This window comes from Capsella rubella, unplaced genomic scaffold (assembly GCF_000375325.1).
Source record: "Capsella rubella cultivar Monte Gargano unplaced genomic scaffold, Caprub1_0 scaffold_5, whole genome shotgun sequence".
In the NCBI taxonomy this organism is placed as follows: Eukaryota; Viridiplantae; Streptophyta; class Magnoliopsida; order Brassicales; family Brassicaceae; genus Capsella; species Capsella rubella.
The window spans coordinates 13,501,604-13,524,469 of record NW_006238919.1 but is presented as its reverse complement, the minus strand read 5'-3'; the positions used below and the strand labels follow the sequence as shown (position 1 = coordinate 13,524,469).

At 37.4% G+C, this 22,866-nt stretch overlaps 6 protein-coding genes and 1 non-coding gene across 7 annotated transcripts; 3 read left to right on the top strand and 4 right to left on the bottom strand.

Annotated features, from left to right (window-relative positions):
* Positions 1–389: 389 nt before the first annotated feature.
* LOC17887225 lies at positions 390–1,070 on the top strand. Its single transcript, XM_006292421.2, has one exon. It carries the CDS (start codon positions 513–515, stop codon positions 918–920), a length of 408 nt encoding a protein of 135 aa, XP_006292483.1. The 5' UTR covers positions 390–512; the 3' UTR covers positions 921–1,070.
* A 580-nt stretch (positions 1,071–1,650) lies between these two features.
* LOC17887127 lies at positions 1,651–2,283 on the top strand. Its single transcript, XM_006292239.2, has one exon. It carries the CDS (start codon positions 1,668–1,670, stop codon positions 2,205–2,207), a length of 540 nt encoding a protein of 179 aa, XP_006292301.1. The 5' UTR covers positions 1,651–1,667; the 3' UTR covers positions 2,208–2,283.
* LOC17887023 (methyl-CpG-binding domain-containing protein 4) lies at positions 2,251–3,473 on the bottom strand. Its single transcript, XM_006291846.2, has 2 exons — positions 3,345–3,473; positions 2,251–2,921 (listed from the first exon to the last, which is right to left on the bottom strand). Exons 1-2 carry the CDS (start codon positions 3,387–3,389, stop codon positions 2,412–2,414), a joined length of 555 nt encoding a protein of 184 aa, XP_006291908.1. The 5' UTR covers positions 3,390–3,473; the 3' UTR covers positions 2,251–2,411.
* Positions 3,474–6,842: 3,369 nt separating this feature from the next.
* Positions 6,843–8,878, bottom strand: LOC17886079 (gibberellin receptor GID1B). Its single transcript, XM_006291313.2, has 2 exons — positions 8,656–8,878; positions 6,843–8,380 (listed from the first exon to the last, which is right to left on the bottom strand). The coding sequence occupies exons 1-2, from the start codon at positions 8,692–8,694 to the stop codon at positions 7,343–7,345; spliced, it is 1,077 nt and encodes a 358-aa protein (XP_006291375.1). The 5' UTR covers positions 8,695–8,878; the 3' UTR covers positions 6,843–7,342.
* A 4,906-nt stretch (positions 8,879–13,784) lies between these two features.
* Positions 13,785–13,857, top strand: TRNAA-UGC. The gene has a single exon. It is a non-coding gene; the product is annotated as a tRNA-Ala (tRNA).
* A 36-nt stretch (positions 13,858–13,893) lies between these two features.
* On the bottom strand, positions 13,894–15,916 carry LOC17884811 (NPL4-like protein 1). The gene is made up of 2 exons (XM_006291154.2): positions 14,683–15,916; positions 13,894–14,330 (listed from the first exon to the last, which is right to left on the bottom strand). The coding sequence occupies exons 1-2, from the start codon at positions 15,667–15,669 to the stop codon at positions 14,076–14,078; spliced, it is 1,242 nt and encodes a 413-aa protein (XP_006291216.1). The 5' UTR covers positions 15,670–15,916; the 3' UTR covers positions 13,894–14,075.
* A 351-nt stretch (positions 15,917–16,267) lies between these two features.
* LOC17887431 (protein rpi-1) lies at positions 16,268–16,783 on the bottom strand. Its single transcript, XM_006291965.2, has one exon. It carries the CDS (start codon positions 16,733–16,735, stop codon positions 16,322–16,324), a length of 414 nt encoding a protein of 137 aa, XP_006292027.1. The 5' UTR covers positions 16,736–16,783; the 3' UTR covers positions 16,268–16,321.
* Between the last annotated feature and the right edge of the window lie 6,083 nt (positions 16,784–22,866).

Sequence of the window (22,866 nt, the reverse complement as noted above, 5' to 3'; positions counted from 1 at the left end):
GAACGGGGCTTACATATCCAATGACAAACAAGTTTTTTTTAAGATTCGTTATTAGTCAATCATTCAACACACGTGATTCACGCGATATGAAACGTGACAATAACAAAAGTGGAACATGGTGAGAAGTACTTTTATAGATCAACAAGTATAAGTGTAGAAAGAATATTTTCAAGTTTTCGTCCACTCAACCAGAAAATTTCAGTGATAAGGGAGCTTCATCTTTCAATAAAGAAGCGAATCTCCAGCTCCAATGGAAGAAAAACTTGCACAAAAGCAGATTGCTTTTTAGTTAAAGCAAACCAATTAAAAGGGTATGAAGAAGAAACTAGATAGATAAAATTCTGTTTTCTTTTGATATAGAAAAGACAAAGACAATCACATTTTTCCAAAGCGTAGAATCAAAGCAAGCCATTTGGAAAAGAAAAAAAAAAAGAAAAATCCATAATCCCACTACATAATAATTTCATATAAACCAACACCCATAATTAAACATCCATGTAAACAAAGAGAGGATGCAGAGAGGAAAAGATGATGACAAGAGAGGCTTTTGCCGCTGGTTTTTCAGGTTGGTGGTGGTTAAACTCATGGCCGGTCACAAGGAAGGCAACTCTGACTCTGTGACAAAGAAACTGATCAAGAAGGAGTCAAAATCTGATATCACAATCTATTTCAAGCAACGAGAAGACTCGGAGGACAACGCTAATCCCATCAATATCTCAAACTCCGAGAAAGAGAGGGTGATCATGCTCGTTAATGGTAGTAACGGCCCAAAGAAGAGCATATCGAGTGAGCCGATCGTTAGGCGATCACAGAATGGAGCTGATAAATCACAACCGCCGAAGCCGCTTTTGAATGATATAAATAGGAAATCACATGCTTTCATTGAGAGTAGACTCGAGAAGATGCGGAAAGGCTTATAGCCTTGAACCAAACTACATGATCACCTCTCTCTCTCTGTTTTGCACAGACAAGACTCTTCCTCATATCACATCATATACTATATTATATGTCTAAGGAATCATATCTAAGTTTTTTCATCAATTCATTTATATTGCCTGCATTCTCATAAATTACATCTATGTGTATTTTAAAACATTTTTATTGCATAATATCAGATACTTGTATGTAAGAATTTTCTTAAAAGGTGTTGCAGGCATTTAGTCGCAAAGTGATGTCTACGTCCGCAATGTATACCATGATTGACAGGTTTCATTCTTCATACTGATAACCAGGTTGGACGTTGGAGAATCAAATCATAACACAAAGGAAAATGTAAAACAAATTGATTATTCCCCTCAATTCGTTGTCCATGATAATGATATGATAAGTTCATTCTTGCCTAATTAGAGAGTTTTGTTGCACCTTTAACCATTGAAAGTGAAGAAATATAGAATAAATACACTTTGCCTTTAACCCTCGCAAATTCAACGCAAGGATCAATTGAAATCACTGGAACTTGTGTCCGTCTCTTTTTTCTCCTTTGGGATTTTCTTATGTTGGATTTGGACACGACTATGTTCAGGCTAAAGCATGATGTACATGTGGATGGCAGGCAAATATTGACCTACACGTGCCCCTAACACCCGTAGAATCTTGCATGTCACAAACTCCTCTATATAGTATGACCGAAAGATTTATCATCATAACCCATGTAAAGTCTTATAACCATGAGTAGACGCATGGGACCAACAAAAGCAAAGTTTGCTGCCATTGCTCTGATTTGTGCTATTCTGGTGTTGGAAAGTACAGTAGTGTCAAGTGTAGTAGAAGATCTGGTGGTGGAACAGTGTAAGCACCACTGCAGACTTGATATCAACAAGAGAGAGTGTGAAGATAGGTGCAATGAAGAGATGAGGACGAATGTAGAGACAAGTAGGCAGCAAGAAGAGGAACAAGATCCCTTCTGCGAGGCATTTTGCAAACCCTTTGAAGGACTTTATCAACAATGCATGACCGTTTGCCCCCGCACCATAGGAGGAGATGGTGTTGCTAATGGGTATTTGCAGACAAAGTGTAACAGAAAATGCCCTGCCTACACCGAGTCAGAGGCCTACAAAAGATGCATGTCGGGATGTTTCATGTCCATGAGAATGGGAAACGAGCAAGTCTGCGAGACATCGTGCAGTATTATTCAAGAGGAGCCGCTTACTATAAGGTGCACGAGGGTTTGCCACGAGAGAATTCCCGGAGCTGTTAGTACTTCTTAATGTTTTTAAAACTCTGAGTTGTTTTGTTGTGTAAGAGAATCCAGATTAAAATAATAGTTTATAAACTTTTTAAGTTTTGGAATCGAGTTCCCCCCAGTTAAAGCAGAGCTTAATAGTTTTAGAGAACATCATCAAATGTACACAAACTCCGAAAAAGCATTGTTTGAGGGATGAGAAGAAAAAGGGAACAAATAGGGAAACCCGCTAGTCTTGGGTCTGCGTTAAAGAGCTCCTCGCAGAGGTGGAAGTAGAGGTAGCAAAAGGAGAAGCAAGCCTAGGATCAGGAGGAAGAGTGTCTTCCATGACCTTTGGGACAGTGAAATTGAAGTCTCCGAGAGGTGCGTTATTGAATTCCGGATAGGCTTCGACGAAGGCTGCAATTTCATTGCGACTCCTGAGCTTCTTCCCGGTAGGAGTGATGTAGTAGGTATCCATCTTAGAGTAATCTTTTCTGAGAACCAAGCTCCTCTTGAAACCTTTGGGGGTTTTGGGGACACCGGGCTTGTCGATGACCCAAGTGCGTGAGGAATCGTAGTCAATATCTGCAGGCTCTTCACAAGAGAGGCCCTGTTTCTTCTGACAGTTGAAAGGGTCCTCCAGCATTTTGCTTCTGATATCCTCGTACTCGTCTTGACCATCAATCACCCTCCACTTGTGACACTTTTCGCATTGGGCAGCATAGGTGTCTATCGACCTCCCTGGACCAACGTCTTTCTGCAATCACATCTCCACTTGTGTGAGAAGTGCGATAATAACCAAAGAACAAAGGCTTTCCTTAACTGAAAGCTAAAGACAAGAGAGGGGCTGACGACAAGACAAGCATCCGGAAGAAACAAGACTCCAAATTTGCAAAACTAATCCAAGGATACGACACAAATCGTGAACCCAGAAAACTCAAAACCCTAGAATCCTATGGGATTGAGGTTAACTTACTCTATAAATTACAAACTACGATAAGAGATCTGAGATCCCCAGAGAAATTTTTTTTTTAAAAAAAAACGCATGCACTTTGCCAGAATCATAAGGTAGGAAACCTTCGCATCTGATAAGAAGCATAAGAGAAAACGCAAAGAAGAAGAAGATTGACGTCTCGAAAGCAAAATATAGATGAAGTATGTTGTGGCTCACACACTATACCTTGGCTTTTGGTTTGGCTGGTTTCCCCATCTCCTGCTGCTCCATCTCTGACTTCCCAAACTGATGTATTTAGTAAAATGAGGAGTTTCTCTCAAAATTACCTTCTCTCCTCTCTCCCTTAATAGCGAAACTTCTTCTATAACTCCCCCAAATAGTGATATCCTCACAGCCTCTTCGTTTTTCTCACTGTAACAGCCAAATCAGAACCCAACACGTCGGCGCAAGCAAATTGATTTCGGGCCTTCAGGTCCATATTATTCCTAATCGGAAGCCCATATGTTTTCTTTTCTGGTCACTCGTAATGGATCATCAGACTGACTAACCATCTAATTAGTGAATGGCCCAAGTGTTCAATATAAAAAGCCCATTTCTTTTCTTTTCTGTTTCTAAACGGATCATCATGCTACAATCTCATTTTGTCCCAAACCTTTTTTGGGAGAAAAAGAAAATCAATAAAAGAGGAAGATCAGAGATTCTGTTGTTGATCATCGTCATCAGCTTCTTCGTATGCCTTTACCTAACTAGTTACTTGGTTCGCAAGGTATAAACCCTTGTTTTGGAAATCTTGTCACCTGTCTATCCTTTAAGACCACGGTCCTTTTTCTAGCTAGTGACAGTAACTGTGAACAAATCTTCTAAATAAACTGCACACTAAAACGGTCTTTAATACTTACTTACTACTAGTATTGTAGTATGAGATTTCTCTACAAATATTTTGAAACTAGTTTCGAACATTAACTAGTAGTTTAACTACGTATATGATCATCATCTTTAATGGCTGCAGTACCTATACCTACCGATGGAGATCATTTTGGGGCTATTGTTCTCTAGGATATTCTTCTAAATCAATAGTCAAAAGCCCATTGATACGGCCCGCCCATAAGGATCCTGCAGACCGTCTACAAATGTCAATCATACATACCCAAAACCAAAACCTTATAGCTTACAAGTTACAAAACGATATGCTGTGTCGTCGTTTTATGAGAGAACACGTACTTCCAAATTGTCTGTCTTCTGTTCACTACTCTGGACTGAACCATGTGAATGACGAGTTGATGATGATGAATGCAAAGTGATAATGAGAGAGAGAGAGAGAGAGAGAAGATGTTTAATGGTTTGAGATATTCAGAAGGTCTCTCTCGTCTCGTGTCTTATTCTTTGAATCTTCTCTAGCTAGGGTTTAGGTTTGTAGGCTAAAACTAATAATAATAAAAGACAAAACACATCGTTCGTTTCGTTGTTCAATGCTTTTGTCTCTTCTCTCCTTTCTTCTGAGTTCTCTTTCTCGTTTTTCTATTTTTCTTCCATTTCTATGAAATCTCTGCACATCTACTACACTTTCCATTCCGAGTAGCTCCCTGGCCTCTCTTATTGTTTTCAGAATATCACTTCTTTTTTTTTTTATCAGAATATTACTTTATTTCCCTTTACCTCGTTTCTCTTCTTTTTTTATATGATCAGGTTTTATTTTGTTGTCAAGTGTGAATCGGATATATTTTGTTGATTTGGTTGATATTTTGTCATTTTTATGTTCTCTCTTGGTTATAAGATAATGAATAAAATTATTTATTTCTGTATCAACCAAAAACTTTAATTAAATTGTTCACTTTTTGCCGGCTACGTTTCAACAATTGTCACAGTTTTAAAATACCCACGACATGGTTTGATCGAGATTTATATATTAGAAATTTACAATACATGCACTTCAGCATATCATTGTTATAACTTGTTGTATGTATCTCATAAGATCTCTATCTAAGTATAATTATATGGTTGTAAACGTTCTTCAATAATTTATGTAACACTTAATCTAAAAGATTGTTTTCGTCTTTCTTATCTTCCCAAATACACGATCGACACCTCATTTGTATTAGTCGAAGTGCCCACTATCGAACGCACCGCAAGTCTAGCTATAACTTCTAATGTGAACTAGAGAAGAAGAAAAAAAGATAGCCCAAAAGCAATTATATAACTTGGATGCCCTTTTGAAGGAAAATTAAAGATTCCTCAAACCAAACCATTAAGCTTAAAAAGTTAGTTAGATGATGAATATAATAAAGATTTGTAATCTTGGATCTAAAGCATTGAATATGGTCTTACAAACGACAAAGCCAATCCATTGACAAACGAAAGAATCTTAGTGTAAACGACAAATTAATGTATTATGGAGAGAAATCAGAAGATGTTGATAAATCACCAAACATAATTAAGATTTCTCTTTTTTAATACTATTTGTTAGAAAATGAGAGCTATATACATATATGCTTTGTTACAAAAATGGAAAAGGAAACCAAAATTATTTATCCAAACACTAAAAAGATTACTAGTAATCCATTGATTACACTAAGGCTTAAGCATATGCAAAATTATTCACACTAATAAATTAAAGCAGAGACACTCTTTCCGAGTAAATTGCCAAGACAATTTCATTACAAGACAAAGGAGAGTCTTTGTCATGCACGCATCAATGACCCAAAAGTTTGGTCATAAATAATTTGACGAGATATAATATTTGATAATAAAAAACAATTTTTTTTAAAAAGTACTCCATCTACACACAAAAAAAAAAAGTAAAAAATAAAAAAAATCGAAAGGTGCCTATATGACTACAAAAGTCAATGTTAATCGGGGAAAGAAAACCATATGCAGAGTAAGAAGTTACCTGTAAAATGTTATTTATATCCTCCTCTATGCTCGACCATTATATTTTTATAAAGAAGACCACCAACTAAAAAACAAAAGAGAAAATAAATCACTTTTTTTTTCCTTCTTTTCTCCAATCCTCTATGTCCCTACCACTTGGCATCCACAAGAATAAGTATACATTTATAAATAAAAACAATCCCTGTTTATTAATAGTAGTAGTATAGTAATATTTTATAATGAAATGTAGAGGATGTATATATAGAAACAAACATATGTAGACAAAAGAGATTGTTTTCTCTAAAGAGGGGGTCCATGTTCAATCCCCCAAAGTTCATAACCACTACAAGGAAACTCCAAAATTATACTAAATTTAAAATATATATGAGGCAAAAGATGCCAAGGAAAACTAAAACTATTAAAACTGGAATATTAAAGAAAAAAAGAAAAAAAAAGATATATGATTTTGACATTTTTGTCCAATCATTTTTTAATATATCAATTTTGTTTGAGTAAGCTTTTTTTTTTTTTCTCATTTGGGTGGATGGGAGAATTGATTTTGGCAATGCGAAGCTTTTGCCTCAAATGCACACACAACACTTGTCTTTTCTCTTCTCTCACACTTATTTCCTCTTCTTTCTTTCTTTCTTTATACTTCACTCTAACGCCCATTGCCACATGTCTCCCTAGGGTTTTCACTTAGACCTTTGGATCTTTCTTTTTATGTTTTATCAGTTTTTTCTTTTTTCTTATACACAACTGTAGCAAATATAGATTAGACCAACCGCTTCGAGAGTTCGAAACAAGGATAAGTAAAACGGGTTTCTTAAAAAGATTTGTCTTTTGTAACCCAAATTTTGTTTTAATGCATGAACTAATAAAACAAGAGGAAGGTGAGAAATTACAACGACAAAAGACATCATGCTCTTTCTATTAATAGCATGAGAACACAAAAAGGTAGTATAAACATACAAATCCACACCAAGGGATAAGTTTCTTTTCACAACCTGTTGAAGACAAGTTAGTTGTCTTGTAATTTAACCCTCTGTACTCTAGAACCAATTAAAGTCTACCACATACTAGTACGCAAACAAAGTACCATGTCCCGGTTTAGCCCATAACCGGTAGATGCCGATATCCGAAATGGTCTTCCTTCAGGCGCAACCAGATCTCTCACAATAAGCCAGACTTATTATACTCCAGAGACCAAGGAACACAAACATACAAGAAACGCTACTGAACACTAAAATGTGAAAAACTGTACAAAAACCCCATCATAAACAGGCAAACTCTAATCTGCTTCTTCGATCTCTTTATGTATATGCCAGTAACATGACGAGACCGTGTTGTTGTTGCTAGGGAGTAAGAAGCAAAGGACTTGACCTGCAATGAGAATCCTCTATGGAGTGCACAAACTTATTCAACTCTTCCATAAGACAGTGAAAGTGATCATTGTTAGGCAAGAAGTAAAACCCAATGGTAGCTTGCTTCAAATACAAGAGATTGACCTCAAGACCAGTCTTCTTAAGCCCATCGACATAGGCCAATTGCCAATCCTGAACAAGATCTAAACCAGCAACGACGACAAGACTCTTGGGAAAGTTGACTCCTTTAAGGTTTTGACCTCTGGGGCCAAAGGGATTACACGCAGGATGATCTCTGTCTTCACCTTCAGGTAAGTAAGCCCTCCAATACCAGTCACGATCTTGTATAGTGACAAAGTATTTGCCGTCAAGGGTCTTCTCAGACTGAGTCCTGTCTTGTCCGCCAAACATTGGATGAAGAAGAATGTTACCCAACACTTGGAGTCCTTCTCTGGTCGCCCTCAGAGCAACATTGTGAGCTATGTTGCCTCCGGAGCTGTCGCCAGCCAAAAAAACATAAACACTGGAGTCTAGACCACTCTGAAGCCAGACTCTGGACTTGACCCACTTGAGGGCGTTCCATCCATCGTCGTAAGCGCAAGGGAAGCGGTGCTCGGGGGATCGGCGGTAATCAACAGAGACAACGACAACACGGCAGAGGGTGACAAGGCGTCGGCAGAAAGTGTCGTAGATGGCGCTGTTGGCGGAGGAGTGAGTGAAGCTGCCTCCGTGGAAGAAAACAAGAACAGGGACGATGTCAGTGGTGCTGAGAGGAAGGGTAAGGTTGACGGAGCCCGGGGGGAGGTGAAGAAAGAGAGAAGCAGGTTGGTAGATTCGGGTGAGGAGGTTGGTGGGGGAGTGGACGTGGTCGAAGGAGAAGACGCCGTCAACGGGGAAGGCGTTGGCAGGAACTTTACGGTCAAGAAACTCGGCGAGGTCACGGTTGAAGGAGCCGTCAGGACGACGGAGGACTTTGTAAGCAAGCTTGAAATTGGAAATGAGGACCCATGTGTTGAGTGGGACAATTCTCTACAGAGAAAAAAACATTAGAAGAAGAAGAAGAAGAAGATGATGGGACGTGTAAGATATTATTAAACAGTCTATTGCTTTCTCTTTTTTAAGAAAAAACAAAAATCCATCCGTACGGGTGGGTGAATCTACATACAGCATATGATCGATCTTCAATTTAAAAGGCAGTGGATTTCAATTAAGGAAGAAGAAGAGAGAGAGAGAGAGGGATGGGAAACAAGAAGCAAATCTAAAAAGAAGGAAGAAGGAAGAAGAAGAGAGAGAGAGGAAAGTACCTTGCATTCGTTAAGGTTGACTTCGTTTCCACCAGCCATAGTCACAACAAAACTTGAGAAAATCCAAAGCCAAAATTAGATTAAAAAAAAAAGAGCTTGTGGTGTTGTTGTTGTGGGTATCAACGGAAGGAGGAAGTCATTACCAATGATATAAAATAAATCAAAGGGATATCCCTGCAGACGATGATGATGATGAAGATATAAAGGAGAGGGATTTGAAAAGAAAGAAACCCAGAAAAGAAAATTGAGAGAGAGCTGTGGAGAAAAAAGAGAGAGAGAGAGGGGGGGGGCAAAGGAAGACCAAGTACAACAACAACAACAGAGAAACAATAGAGAGAGAGAGGAGATGATGATGGGCTCGTTCGAGAGAGAGAGAGAGAGAGAGAGAGTCAAAGGTGAGAGAGGTTGAAGATATTGCAAACCCAATGGGACGGTGAGAGTGAGAGAGAGAGAGAGAGAGAGGAGAGACCCATTTTTGGATTGGACTCCTTTTTTTCTTTACTGTTCACATCTCTGGGTCCCACCCTTCCTTTTTTCTCTTATTATAAATATTCAAAGGTTGGTTGTTTGTTTGTTTGGTTAAATTAACATTTGTCGACGATGAGGTAATTTCATTATTTATATCAGTCGGCTGATTTATAAAATCATATTGGAATAGAGTGAGAAAAAAAGGGAGGAGCCACGGTGTCATGTGAAGAGAGAGAGAGAGAGAGAAAAGGGTATTGGGGCACGCCAGTCCCTGACACGCTCTCTTCTCATAAGGGCTCCTTTTGACCACCCCCCCCCCCCCCCCCCCCACCTCCTCTCTTACCCCATTTTCTTTTTAACATTAACTTACCTCTTCTTCTTCACGTTTAATGGTGTCAAAACTTAACTACCTGTTCCTAATTTACATGTGATTACTTCTTTTTTTTTAATTTAATTATACGGTCCTATGACTTGTCACAACGGATTACTATGTATCAAATTGCAATTACCAGCAATTCACTAACTCGTTCCATGTGATGATGCATAAACAGTATTCACAATCCCATATTCGATCTAAAAGAAAGAAAAAAAAAAAGAGTTTAGCTCCAGGTGATAATATCAATTTATCATCCAATGATATATTAGGCAGCTTTCAACTACTCAAAAATATGTTTTGTTTTATATATATAATTGATGGGTTTGAGACTTGAGAGAGAGATAGAGAGGTTTTGTTTTTGGGTTAAGGTTAGGTTTGTGTTTTAAATGTGAATGGGAAATGGTAAAATCGAAAATTAGTTTAAAGTAAGGTGACAAATACATATACAGCGTGCGACCAACGCCATGGCATGTGGCGACAAAAGGGTTGTGTTGTTTTCTTTTCTTTTTATTTTATTTTATTTTATTTAAATATATTATTATTATTATTATTATTACAAATAAAAGGACCAGATTCCTAAATTACCCTTACTTAATAAAATTTACGAGCCTATTGGCTAAAACGTGTTCTATTTTGGGCCAATGACATCATCCCTTCCATTTCCTCTCTTTTCTTTCCTTTGCATATTCCCCCCCCTCCGTCCCGTTTTTTTTTTTTTTTTCATTTTCTTTCTATTTATTTACTTTAATACATCTAATATTTGTTTAGTTTCATTGTTTTCTTCTTCTTCTTCTTCTTCTATAAAACAAATAATTGTGTTCAAATAAAAAAAAATTGCTATTATTTTCTTTTACGTATTAACATATAATATATATGTGTGTGTAGTTTTGAAAAGTTGGAAAAACTCATAAATACGTACAACTTACTTCGTATGTCTTTTGTTTCTTTCTTAAAAACATTAATTGGGATCGATAAAGATGATTAAATATTTAACTAATTTAGTACTATGTTTAATCGTTTTCTATCTCATTTACTCTCATTGGTAATCAAGAAAGATTAATAAATATTATATAGTTTTTGGACCTATATAAAGTAACAAATGCAGTGTAATATTTTCACTATTATTGATTTTAAAATAAATAGAATATTTTCATATAATTTGAATCATATTTATATAAAATTAGGTATTACAAAGTTTAATTGTAAAACTTAAGTAATGTGTATCATGTTCTCACTTATTACAAAATAATTAATAATTTTAATATAAGTTCTAAACGTTGCATAATTATCAATTATTTTATATATTTATAATATTTAAACTTTTTAAAAGTTTTAATATTGATAATATATTAACCTTTAAAAAATTTCATTATTTATAGTATTTTAAAATTATTAAAAAGATTAAAAATTATAATATTTTGAAAATTTAATAAATTTTAAATTTTTAACGGTTTTATTATTTATAATGTTATACATTTTCAAATTTTAACTATTAAAATATTATGAATCTTTTAAAAAGTCTTAGTTTTCTCTAATTTAGAACCGGATTATACCAAAAAAAAATAAAATTATAGTTTGGATGCTTGCTAAACTTAGAACCTTCTTAAAAGTTTTAGTTTGCAATGTGTCATGTTTTGTTTGACTTGTCGTTTCAAATCTTTTTTTAGTGGAGAAAAAATATCGGCTGGAAAATGTGTCTTTTCTTTTTTTTTTTTTACTAAAACGGGCCCATTATGGGGAAGAATGTGGGAATGGGCTTGGGATTTTGTCGTCTTGTGTGCATCAGGAGAGCCGCGTGCCCATCACACGCCCGCCGGTAAAGTAAGTATGTAATTTATAGGACCCAAAGGTGTCTTCTATCCTCCTCCTTGGACCTGACTCAAATAATAGTTACTCCAGCAAATACCATCTCTTATGAACTGTGGGATTCAAATTCATTGCATTCGGACGTTCCCAGTAGATTGAACATACCCACAACATATTTTGATATATTATTACAACATGGTACTATTCACTACTATGAATTCAAGTGGTGATGATTTTGTATGTTTACGAGAGTTTTGCGGGTGTTTGTAAATTGACTTCTTACGAAATACTTTTCATATATACTCACCCAAATAAAATTAAACAAAAAATATATTCAAAGTTAGGGAAGGTCCTACTTTGATGGCTGCTGCGCTAACTCCAAAAGAGCCACAAAAAACATATATATATACAAAGAACCTTTTACCAAAAACCCCAAACGACGTTAAATTTATAAATAATAATAATACACAACGTTAAATTTATAAATAATAAGGAAATACACATATTTTGTTTGCTTTTTGCTAGTCTGTGTATCTTTCGGATTTGACAAATCACAACCATGAATCTCTCCCTGATGGGACCAAAACTGTACATCTCAGCCGTTGTTTTATCCCTTCTATTTATTTGTTTATTTTTGGTCAGAACAAACTCTCTTTAATTCTTTTTTTTTTTTCTCTTTACAGTAGTATTATTTACTTACCATTTTTTGTACAACTACTTTGAATGGGAAAATAAAATAAGCTGAGCAGATCAAGTGTATAAGACAAATCTAACAAAATAAAAGTAGGTCAAGCAGATTTAGCAGTTCAAATGCAGATCCTATATTAAAATTGAAGTGTTTAATCTGCTCTGCTTTATAGGAAAAAAACATGATCATAAAATATTTTTCCTTTTTGTCTACTTACTGAATTTTAACAGGCAAACTATAGTTATAAGTGATAATTATTTATTTTTATGAATAGTAAACAAAAAGCAGTTAATCTGTCATGTTATATTACTGCTATATTTACGGGTTAATTGGGACTTTAAAGACTCTAACGCTCTAATTTTTGTAAGCATACGTTATGTGGACCGACAATTTGATGATAGATATGAATTCCATACTTGTTTTTAGTTCTTCCACGTGTCTTTGTTTTGTGTGATTTTTTCTCACAAGATATTTTTAGCTTTTTTATTTGTATCTATCATTGTTTTACTTTTGTTAGTTTCTATTAGTTTCAACGTTCATACGTGTTTTTTTAGAGTTAGTCCCCATTGCTTTATAATCTTCGCCGCTACTGTGTTATTTTTTTGTTTACTACAAACAATTTTTTTTGATGAAAACTACAAACAGAATTTTTATGGATTGGGAACAAAAAATTATTTATATGAAAGAAAATTATATTATTTCATATATATGCCATATTATAAAAACTGAAAATACATCAAAATAAATAAATCTAATATATCTTCGGCATGTAAGTATTATTGACCAACTATCAAATCATTAAATCTTGTATAAGATAATGGTTGTGCTAGTTATTGTTGGTGTAAAATGATTTCTACGGTTCTACCATCAATAATAATATAATGTATTGTTACTAAATAATACATAGACACTTGCACAAAACAAACAACATTTCATTTTCATAGTTTTAGTCTTAAAGTTACATGATGACAAGATATTGTAAATGGTATAAAGAACAAAAATATTACTAAAGTAATCGATAAAATAAACAAAGAAAAAAAAAGGAGAATCAAAAGGAGAACACGCTAAGGTATATGATTCGCGATATATATGTAGAAATATGAGTATGAGGCTTTCTCAATTTTGTCGTCATCTATTTTGTCTTTTTGGAACGTATGCTCACATTTTCCATTCTTTTGCTTTTCCAAATTTGATTATTATAAATAAATACTTTCACTCATTGCCAAAAAAAAATAATAGTAAATACTTTCCACTCATTAATTATTTTCTTCCACTATCGTTTTTGGGAATGGAATATCGAACTCTGTTGAAACATTAAACTAGGAAACTTCAAGATTTGTCCAAGTATATATGTTCTTCGTAATTCATCAACCAATAGAGAGTTACTACGATACAATAGAGTCTCTTCAATGTTTCTTTTGTGAGTTGGTCAAGTATGTCGAAATATCTCATAAGTTTTTGTAAGCATGATAATTAATTATATATGAAAATAGGTTTCTTGATCCCCCTTAATAATAATTAGAAAAAAGTGACACGGACAACTAATGTGTTTGAACTTTGAACGAGCTTTAACGCAAATCTTCCCCACTACGAGACTTTCATTTTTATACGTTTTCGGACAAAAGTGGAAGAAAACGACAAGAAGATTTTTGTTTGTTGTCCGCCCTCTTATTTTGTCATCTTATGTTATGAAAAGCAAAGCAACCGCAAGTCCAACATCGAAAGCTTGGGCTTTTAATATTGCATTCTTCATCTTATTTTTTGTTTTTTTGACAAATATTGTGACAACCTGGGGATGTAGCTCAAATGGTAGAGCGCTCGCTTTGCATGCGAGAGGCACGGGGTTCGATCCCCCGCATCTCCAACTCTTTTCACCACATATCTTCGAATGGAAGAAGAATAAGTCACACTAAAGCTTATTACAGTAGAGAATAATGCAACATAAAGTAAAAAACAACTTTTCTAAAACTTTCTCCTATAATTTTTCAGTTTATTTTGGGAAATCAAAAGATAATTTAAAGAAAGAAGTAAAAGTGGTACACAAATCTGAAGGATAGAATATGGACACACAGACTTGTAAAACTAAGAAGTATTGGCCATGGAGTCGATGAGCAACTCATAACCCTCCGGGACAGGAGACTGAAGACGGACGCACTCAGCTAAGGCAGGGACGTCTGATGATACGTCCAGAAACTGGGCTACAAAGAGAAGCAGATGAAAATCAGAGATCCTCTTCACAAATGGAAGGCTTCTTGCTCGCTCCATATGTGTTTTCAAAGCTCGCATCGTTGTTTGAATGTTCCGGTTCTCTATCGGGAAGGTACACGACAGCGACCCCTAGCAATTAAGCAACCAAATGCACAATTATACATAAGAATAATCTAAATTTAGAACAACCTAAAGTACAAAATATTTGTGCTTCCTATCAACTTATTATACCTTCATCAACTAATACCAAAAACAAAAACCCCATGAATGTTCTAAACTGAGAACAGTCCAAAAACACTAGTGCTTCCTATCAACGGCAACTCAAGCTCTTGATTCATACCGAAAAGTGAGCAATACGAATCTCAGAAAGATAATAGTTAGTAATTTACCATCCTATCACTACTACTTGCTAAATCAGATGTCAAGTTTTAAATATTTCAAAAAGTATACTAGATATGAATGATAGGCTAAAAAGAGGAACCTGGTGATCCAAGATCTTGACGACAACGAGGAAGAAATCATTATCCACTTCTTTAAGATCCTTGACCCCAACAACAACCTCTTTCTTCATCTTGGAGAGCTTGGGATCATCCTCAGGTCCGATCTCCGTCTCAAACCATCCTTCCCTGAACAGCCTAACGCACATATCACTCATCTGAAAAGGCTCGAAGTGAACATCCGCACCACCATCCTCATTGATCTCAAGCTTCACAACAGCTGTAACCCACTCCTTCAATTCGCTCTCAGCGTGAAGCTGCGCGGCAAGCAACACCTCAAGGTTGGAGAAAGTGTACTCCTTCTTGTCCTGCGTCACGGTCTGGTTGAAGATGAAGCCAACTCTCCTCATCCCTAACCCTAAAGCAATGGCATCCACACGCTTCTCTTCTTCAGCATCTCTCATGAGAATCAGATTATCCTCCATGCCTTGCTGCGGAGGCTCGTAGATGAAGTTCACCTCAACCTGACCGTCCTCAGAGACGTTCCCGTACATGAATCCACCGCGTTTGATAGCGAAGGCCAGCGACTCGTTGACGTAATGCTGAAAGGCGTTGGCGCAATCGCGATCGAAGGAGACGGAATCGCAGTGAGATTTCTCCTGGCGACCGACGCGCATCTGACGGGCGATGAGATCCTCGACGGTCATCTTCCTCCCGAAGGAACCGGCAGGAGTGACGGCGGGGCCACCACGGATCGTACGCTCACCTTCGTAAGCAAGGTAGAGCATAGAGCCGTGGGAGAGATTGAGGGAGGAGATAGGGAGGTTAGGATCGGTCATGTCGGTGAAGGCAAGGAAATCAGAAGGGGTCTTCGCGAGGAGAAGGTTTCGATTGGTGGATAAGGTCTGGTTGTGGATAGGGATCTGAAGCTCATCTTGGATTAGGGTTTTGAGTTGGGAGACTGTAATATGAGGTCCATCTACACTCACTCTCTCCAATCCATCTCTGCTTCTGATTCTCAGCATCGTCATCTTCTTCCTTCCTAACAGATCAAACCACACAACACAAATACTGATTCCCCAACAAATCTGCTTCGACTTTTATACGAAACAAAACGAGCTTCGATTCGATTCGATTCGATCGATAGAACCAACAAAAGTTCTACTTACAAGCAAGTGCCTTTCTTCTTCCGATGGGAAACGAAAAGCTCTGAGATTCTCGAACAAGCTAACTTGGTAGTTCAAGGAAGAATCCAGACGATGATGGCCTCCAAAAACTACAAGGACGCGATGACTGCCCTGGCCAAAACGCCGACGTTTCATGGACCAATTTAACTTCTCCTTCTTTTTTCTTTTGCTTTACCCATTTACTCTTAAATGGGCTTTTCAAGTTAGCCCAATACGCTCGACGATAACCAATTTCTCTCTTGCTTTTCCTGTCTTTTAAAGTAAACTGGACCATTATCGTATTTATTAGTTGTATTAACGTCAGAAATTTGTTGACGACAAAGCAAAATAATTATATATAATTTTACTACCGGTCCGTAAGAATACAAATCAATGTTTTTCTTTTAATTTGGGTTATGAATTTTTATGAGATACTACTATATTTATCTAATCCGAAATAATATACACTACTAATAACTAGAATTTCTTGCTCATAAAACAGAAAAATACAATAGTATTAAGAAGCCAAACAAGCTTCCCAAAACATTCGGTTTTTTTCAATCTCACTAATCGACCTCTCGTCATTTCCCGTCGAAGATAAATCAACGGTCCGATTTTCACGGTCTCTCTTCTCCGGCGACCTCCCATAACTATTCACTTCACCGTCTCCATCATCGTGATCCTCATTCTCTCCGGCGACCTCAGCTTCTTCTTCTTCTTCTTCTTCTTCTTCTTCTTCTACCGGATCATGATCAGTTGACCTACTCGTCATTTGACTCCCGCACCTGCATGACTCAGCATCATCATCACTATGATCTTCATGACCTTTCAATACATCATCGCCTTCGAGGCCACGTTCTTGATGATGGTTCTCGGAATCTCCAGATGCTTCGAACAGCAAACACGGTGACACTTCAACGACGTTGTTCATTCTTGCAAAATAACAAAAACACAAGCACGCACAAGAAACGTAAGCAAATCTCTCTTTCTTTATATATATATATACATGAGAAGATGGTAAAGAGAATAGATAACGTTGCTCAATCAGATTTCTTGGCCGCTTTAATAAAGTTTAATAATATTTATAATATATTAAACCTAAAAGACAAAAGAGATTGTATGCAACTTATGTGGGATTCGGCTTCTAGAAGGTGTGCCTTTGTAATTTGAAAACAGTCAAATAAAGTTAGTATAATGTTTCAATTAATTTAATTAGAGAAACATAAACAAACAAATATCTTATTTATATGAAAACAGAAACTTTTAGTCCGGTTATCTTAGCAACTCGAATAGTAATTTCAGTTTTCGTTATATATATATTAATTAACTACTATATATTTCTCTAAAAGAAGAGACCAATATTAATATGGCACCAGCAATCTTTCGAAATTTAGGTTTTATTTTCATCACTCTTTGTAATTGTTCCAAGTCTTCTAGAAAGTGTGAGAGAGAGAGGCCAAACATCATTTACGTACGTCCAAGTGTCAAAAGACATGAGTATTAGCTTGTATAATGCTAGAATAATGTGGCACCATCTAATTCACACAGTCGATTCATTCATTAATTATTTTAATAATACAAACATACTTTACGTGCATGCACAACTTTCCAAATGTAACATTGTGAGCTTATACACAGAAACTTGGAGAGGAATTTTGATATGTTGTCCAATTATGCTCACAGATTAAATTTTTCTTCTGAACTCACTGGACATATACTGAATGGGCGGGCATATGATAATGGGCTTTTCACGAGGCCCGTGTTATAATAATCCACACGAAATTATTCTTGCATTACAAGATGATGATGATGACACAAAAGCTAGCTTTTAGGTGATAATAATAAGTGAAGTGGTATGATGAATCATATGATACAGTGATACTAGAATAGATGGGGATAATACGAGACGACGAGTGGTCCAACTTTACATGAAATTGAAATGGTCCAAAAAGGAAAGGCTGAGAAAAATTATATGGTGTGTCTCTTGGAGGACCACATTCCTCGATCACGCCATTTATTGAACCAAATCTATATATTATTACTTTCTCAGACAAATATATTTCCAAATTTAATGCTTTAAATAAAGCTTATAATTTCATTTTGTTTTCCAAACGAAATTGATAGCTCAGTAGCAGCAAAAGTTTTAATACTTAATAGTAAAAAGAAACATAAATAACATTCAAAAAAAAAAAAAAACATAAATAAATGGTCCCATAAAACTTTACAATAATGGCAAATGTTGTAATTGCTCTCCTCGTTATTAATCTTCCTAAGCATGCAATGGCAATATATATGGCTTATACGTATTTTCATGTATGTATACTCTTCATCTATCAATATAACAAGTGATCCATATGTTTTGTTTCTTCCCATATTTTCTTTAACTTAAAACCATTTGATAATTTATGAATTCGCTCCGAGATATTATTTTAGGATTTTTTTATAACTGTGAATGTGACATCGAAAATAAAATCTTAGTGCAATGGATTAGATAATAATTCAACATGTATACTGGTTGATAAATGTAGAATTAGATATCGAACCAACTTGACTTTATTAATGTATGAACTTGTGTATTTATATAAGAGACTTATCCTCTAAAATAAGCCCTAATCCTATACACTTTAGGGCTGCTAATCCTTATCACAATAAGAAGATAAACTTAACACAATATACGAACTTATCCACAATACTCCCCCTCACGTTGGAGTGTGAAGATCTTGAACGCCCAACTTGGACATAATGTAATAAAACTGATCTCGACCGAGAGCCTTTGTGAAAATATCGGCAAGTTGCTCCGTTGTACGAACATGTTGTGTAGAAATGATGCCGTCACGAACCGCATCACGAACAGCATGACAATCGTTCTCTATATGCTTAGTACGCTCATGGAAAACCGGATTTGCAGCAATATGAATTGCTGCTTTACTATCACAATACAAACGAGCTGGCGCAGCTTGGTCGATGCCTAATTCTGTTAACAACTTTCGAAGCCATTTTATTTCCTTAAGAGCATATGACATTGCCCGATACTCGGCTTCGGCGGAAGAATGAGAGACTGTATTCTGTTTCTTAGTTTTCCAAGAAATAGGTGAACCACCAAGTAAAACAACATAAGCGCTAAGAGAACGTCGAGTGAGCGGACAAGTACTCCAATCCGAGTCACAATAAACCTCTAACGTTAAATCTTTGGTAGAATGAAGTAATATCCCTTGACCACGACAACCTTGCAAATAACGAACCACACGCAACGCAGCATCCATATGAGCTTCTCTCGGAGATTGCATAAATTGTGATAACACATGAACAAAATATGACAGCTCCGGCCGGGTATGAAGAAGATATAACAATCGACCAACAAGACGACGATACTGCCGCGGTTCCTTAAGTAAAGGACCATCATCAGTGGCAAGATGATGATTTTGCTCTAAAGGAGTAGAAGCTGGTCGAGAACCATGATCACTACTATCCGTAATAATGTCGAGTGCATATTTACGTTGGGAGAGAAAAATGCCCTCAGGCCCACGACTCACCTCAATGCCAAGAAAATATTTGAGCTTCCCCAACTCTTTCATCGAGAAACAACGACTTAAGTAGTCCTTAAATTTCTGAACCATATAAGGTCATTACCACAAATGAGAAGATCGTCAACATAGATCAAAACCCGAAGATCAATGCCCTTCTTGGTGTAAGAGAACAAAGAGTAATCATCATAGGATTGAACAAAACCAAAACGTAATAGCGAGTCAGAAAGCTTTTTAAACCAACACCGAGGAGCCTGTTTCAAGCCATACAATGACTTTCGAAGACGACAAACTTTGTCTGGATGAGAATGACGAAATCCCGGTGGAGGTTTCATGTAGACCTCCTCAGTGAGATCACCATGAAGAAAGGCATTGTGAACATCCATTTGATAAACCTCCCATTGATTGGCAGCAATATGACGAAGAAAAGTACGAACCGTTGTCATACGAACAACCGGTGCAAAGGTCTCTTTGTAGTCCTCCCCCTCAACTTGTTTATTACCAAGGGCAACCAACTGTGCCTTGTAACGCTCCACAGTACCATCAGCATTGTATTTGGTCTTATAAATCCATTGACAACCAATAGCATGTTTGTTAGGTGGCAAATCAACCAAATCCCAAGTCTTATTAACCTCAAGAGCATCAACCTCCTTAGCCATGGCATCATTCCATTCTTTTACTCTAACAGCTTCCTTAAAATGCTTTGGCTCAATATTAGAAGTAATAGCTGCCATATAAACTCGATGACTAGAAGAAAAATGCTCATCAGAGACATAATCAGTGAAAGGAAACAGAGACGTACCGGGGACTGGTGCCGAAGACATTGATGAGGAGTCGGGAAGAGCGTGTGTAGAAGGTGGTGTGTATTTGACGTTGTAAAGAACATAATCACTTAAGCGAGCAGGAGGCTGCAACGAACGCTGAGTTTTGCGCTGTGTTGGTTGTGGTTGCGGAACAGTTTGTGCGACAGGCACAATAGAAGAGTTTAGGTCAGAACTGGAGTGTGTAGCCACCGATGGAGAGACTGGAGTGGGTGGTGCTAGGACAGTGGCTGGAGAGTGCGAGGCAGAGCCTGCATTTGTAGAATCCGGTGGTTGAGAGACAACCACAACACCACGGGAATCAATGGCTCTGTTTTCGTCACAAGCGTCGTCTCGATCTAGAGAAGAAACAGACTCTGAAGTATTAGTATCCGAACTCCCCCTGACTTGAGAAGACGGAAACAAACAGTCACTGTCGTCGGTGATCGCGGGTGAAGTGGTAACAGGCGGAGAAGAAGATGAAGTTGAGTAAGGAAATACGTCTTCTTGAAAGACAACATCCCAAGACACCAAAAACTCTTCACGTTCCATATCAAACACCTTCCAACCTTTTTTTCCATACGGGTAGCCGACAAAAACACAAAGACGACTCCGCTGTTCAAATTTGTCTTTATCACGAGTGAGACGATGTACATAACATGCGGAACCAAACACTCGAAGCTGCTCATAATCAGGTTTACTCTCATGAAGAATTTCATAAGGTGTGCGACCAGAATGAATCGAAGATGGAGTGCGATTGATCAAATATGCAGCAGTAAGTATAGCTTCTCCCCAAAACTTGATAGGCAAACTAGCCTGAAACAATAGTGCTCGAGCAACATTAAGGATATGACGATGCTTACGTTCGACACGTCCATTTTGCTGAGGAGTACCAACACATGAAGTTTGATGAATGATACCATTTGCACGAAAATGAGAGGAAAGACACATGAATTCTGTCCCGTTATCACTTCGAACTATCTTGATGGATTTGCCGAACTGTTTTTCCGCGTACTTCAAGAAATTTGTTAGAACACCTCGCACCTCTGATTTTTCAAGTAAAAGATAGGTACAAACAGCTCTTGAGTAGTCATCCACAATTGTTAAAAAATAAATTGCTCCACAAGAAGAAGGAATCCGATACGGACCCCAAACATCACAATGAATCATTGAAAAACAATCTGTGGTTTTATTAATACTTTCTGGAAAAACAGCTCGTGTTTGTTTAGCTTGAAAGCATATGTCACAAGAATTAGAACTAGGAGAAGAAGATGAACGAGAAAACCAAGGTAAAGCAGAAAGCACTGAAAAACTCGGATGTCCTAAATGTCGATGCCACAAAGCTTGGTCAGAGACAACATTGGCCACATGTATCTTGGCTGTAGCAACATCCGTAAGAAAATACACACCATCACGCTCTTCACCGCTTCCAATCAAAGTCTTCGAAAACCGGTCCTGTAAATAACAAAGAGTGTCAGTGAACAAGGCAAGACACTTTGTTTGTTTCAATATCTTTGAAACAGAAATCAATGTGCAGTTTAGAGAAGGCACAAAGAGAACATTAGTCAACTTGACTTTGTTGGAGAGTGGAAAAACCCCCATGCTTATTGCAAAAGCTTTACTACCATCAGCAAATCCAACAGGACTTGGTGGCATAGGTACGAGATCGGTAAGAAGAGAAAGGGTCCCGGTCATGTGATGTGAGGCACCCGTATCCAAAATAACATTACCAAACTTAATCTTACCAAACAACTTGTCAGAGTTCTCATTACTAGAGGTCGTGTTGTTGGACTGGGCATGAAGGAATTGAGAGAGAGCTTTCAGCTGCTCCGGTGTGAAGTCAGGAAAAACAGAGGAGTTGGAGCTGGTTGCGTGTGCAGCAAGAGCTTGTCCTCGTCCGCGGCCAGTACCGGTTGAACTTCTACCACCACGACCACGTCCACCGGAACCTCGACCACCATTGTTCTTTTCAGCTCGCTCGATCCACCAGTCCGGGAAACCTACTAGTTGCCAACAATTTTGTTTCTCGTGGCCGGTACGACCACAATGAGAGCAGGTGACACGACCTTTCCCGACGACCGAGTCGGATTTGCTGGAACCATCAGAACGAACGAGAAAGCCCACAGCCTCCTCCTTTTGTTCACGAAGACGACCAGAAGCCAACCGTTGCTCTTCTCTTATGACACGACTATAAATTTCTTCAAGAGATGGAAGAGGATCCAACGAAATCAAAGAAGAACAAAGACTTCCAAATCTAGATTCATCAAGATGTAAGATGAACTGGTGAATCTTCTCGGCTTCCCAGTCCTTTGATGGAGACGACGTTGCTCCACAAGTACACAAGCCACAAGAACACACAGTGATCGGCTTGTATATTAAATATTCTTCCCACAAGGAAGATAATCTTCCAAAATACTCATCCACGGACTGACCATCCTGTCGACACGTCGCGATCTGAGCTTTGAGTTGATGAAGACGAACATTGTTTCCAACAGAGAAACGTTGTTTCAAGGCTGTCCATAGTTGATGAGCATTGGCGATGAACGTGACAGTAGATTTCACCTTGGAGTCGATAGAAGTCCTAATCCAACCAACGATCATGGAGTTAACCGTCATCCAATCTTCAAACTTAGAATCGGTAGGAGGTGGTTTAGGAATCGAGCCATTGATGAAACCAGTTTTGCGTTTAGCTTGGAGTGCGTTCATCATCTCCGTTGCCCATTCATTATAATTAGGAC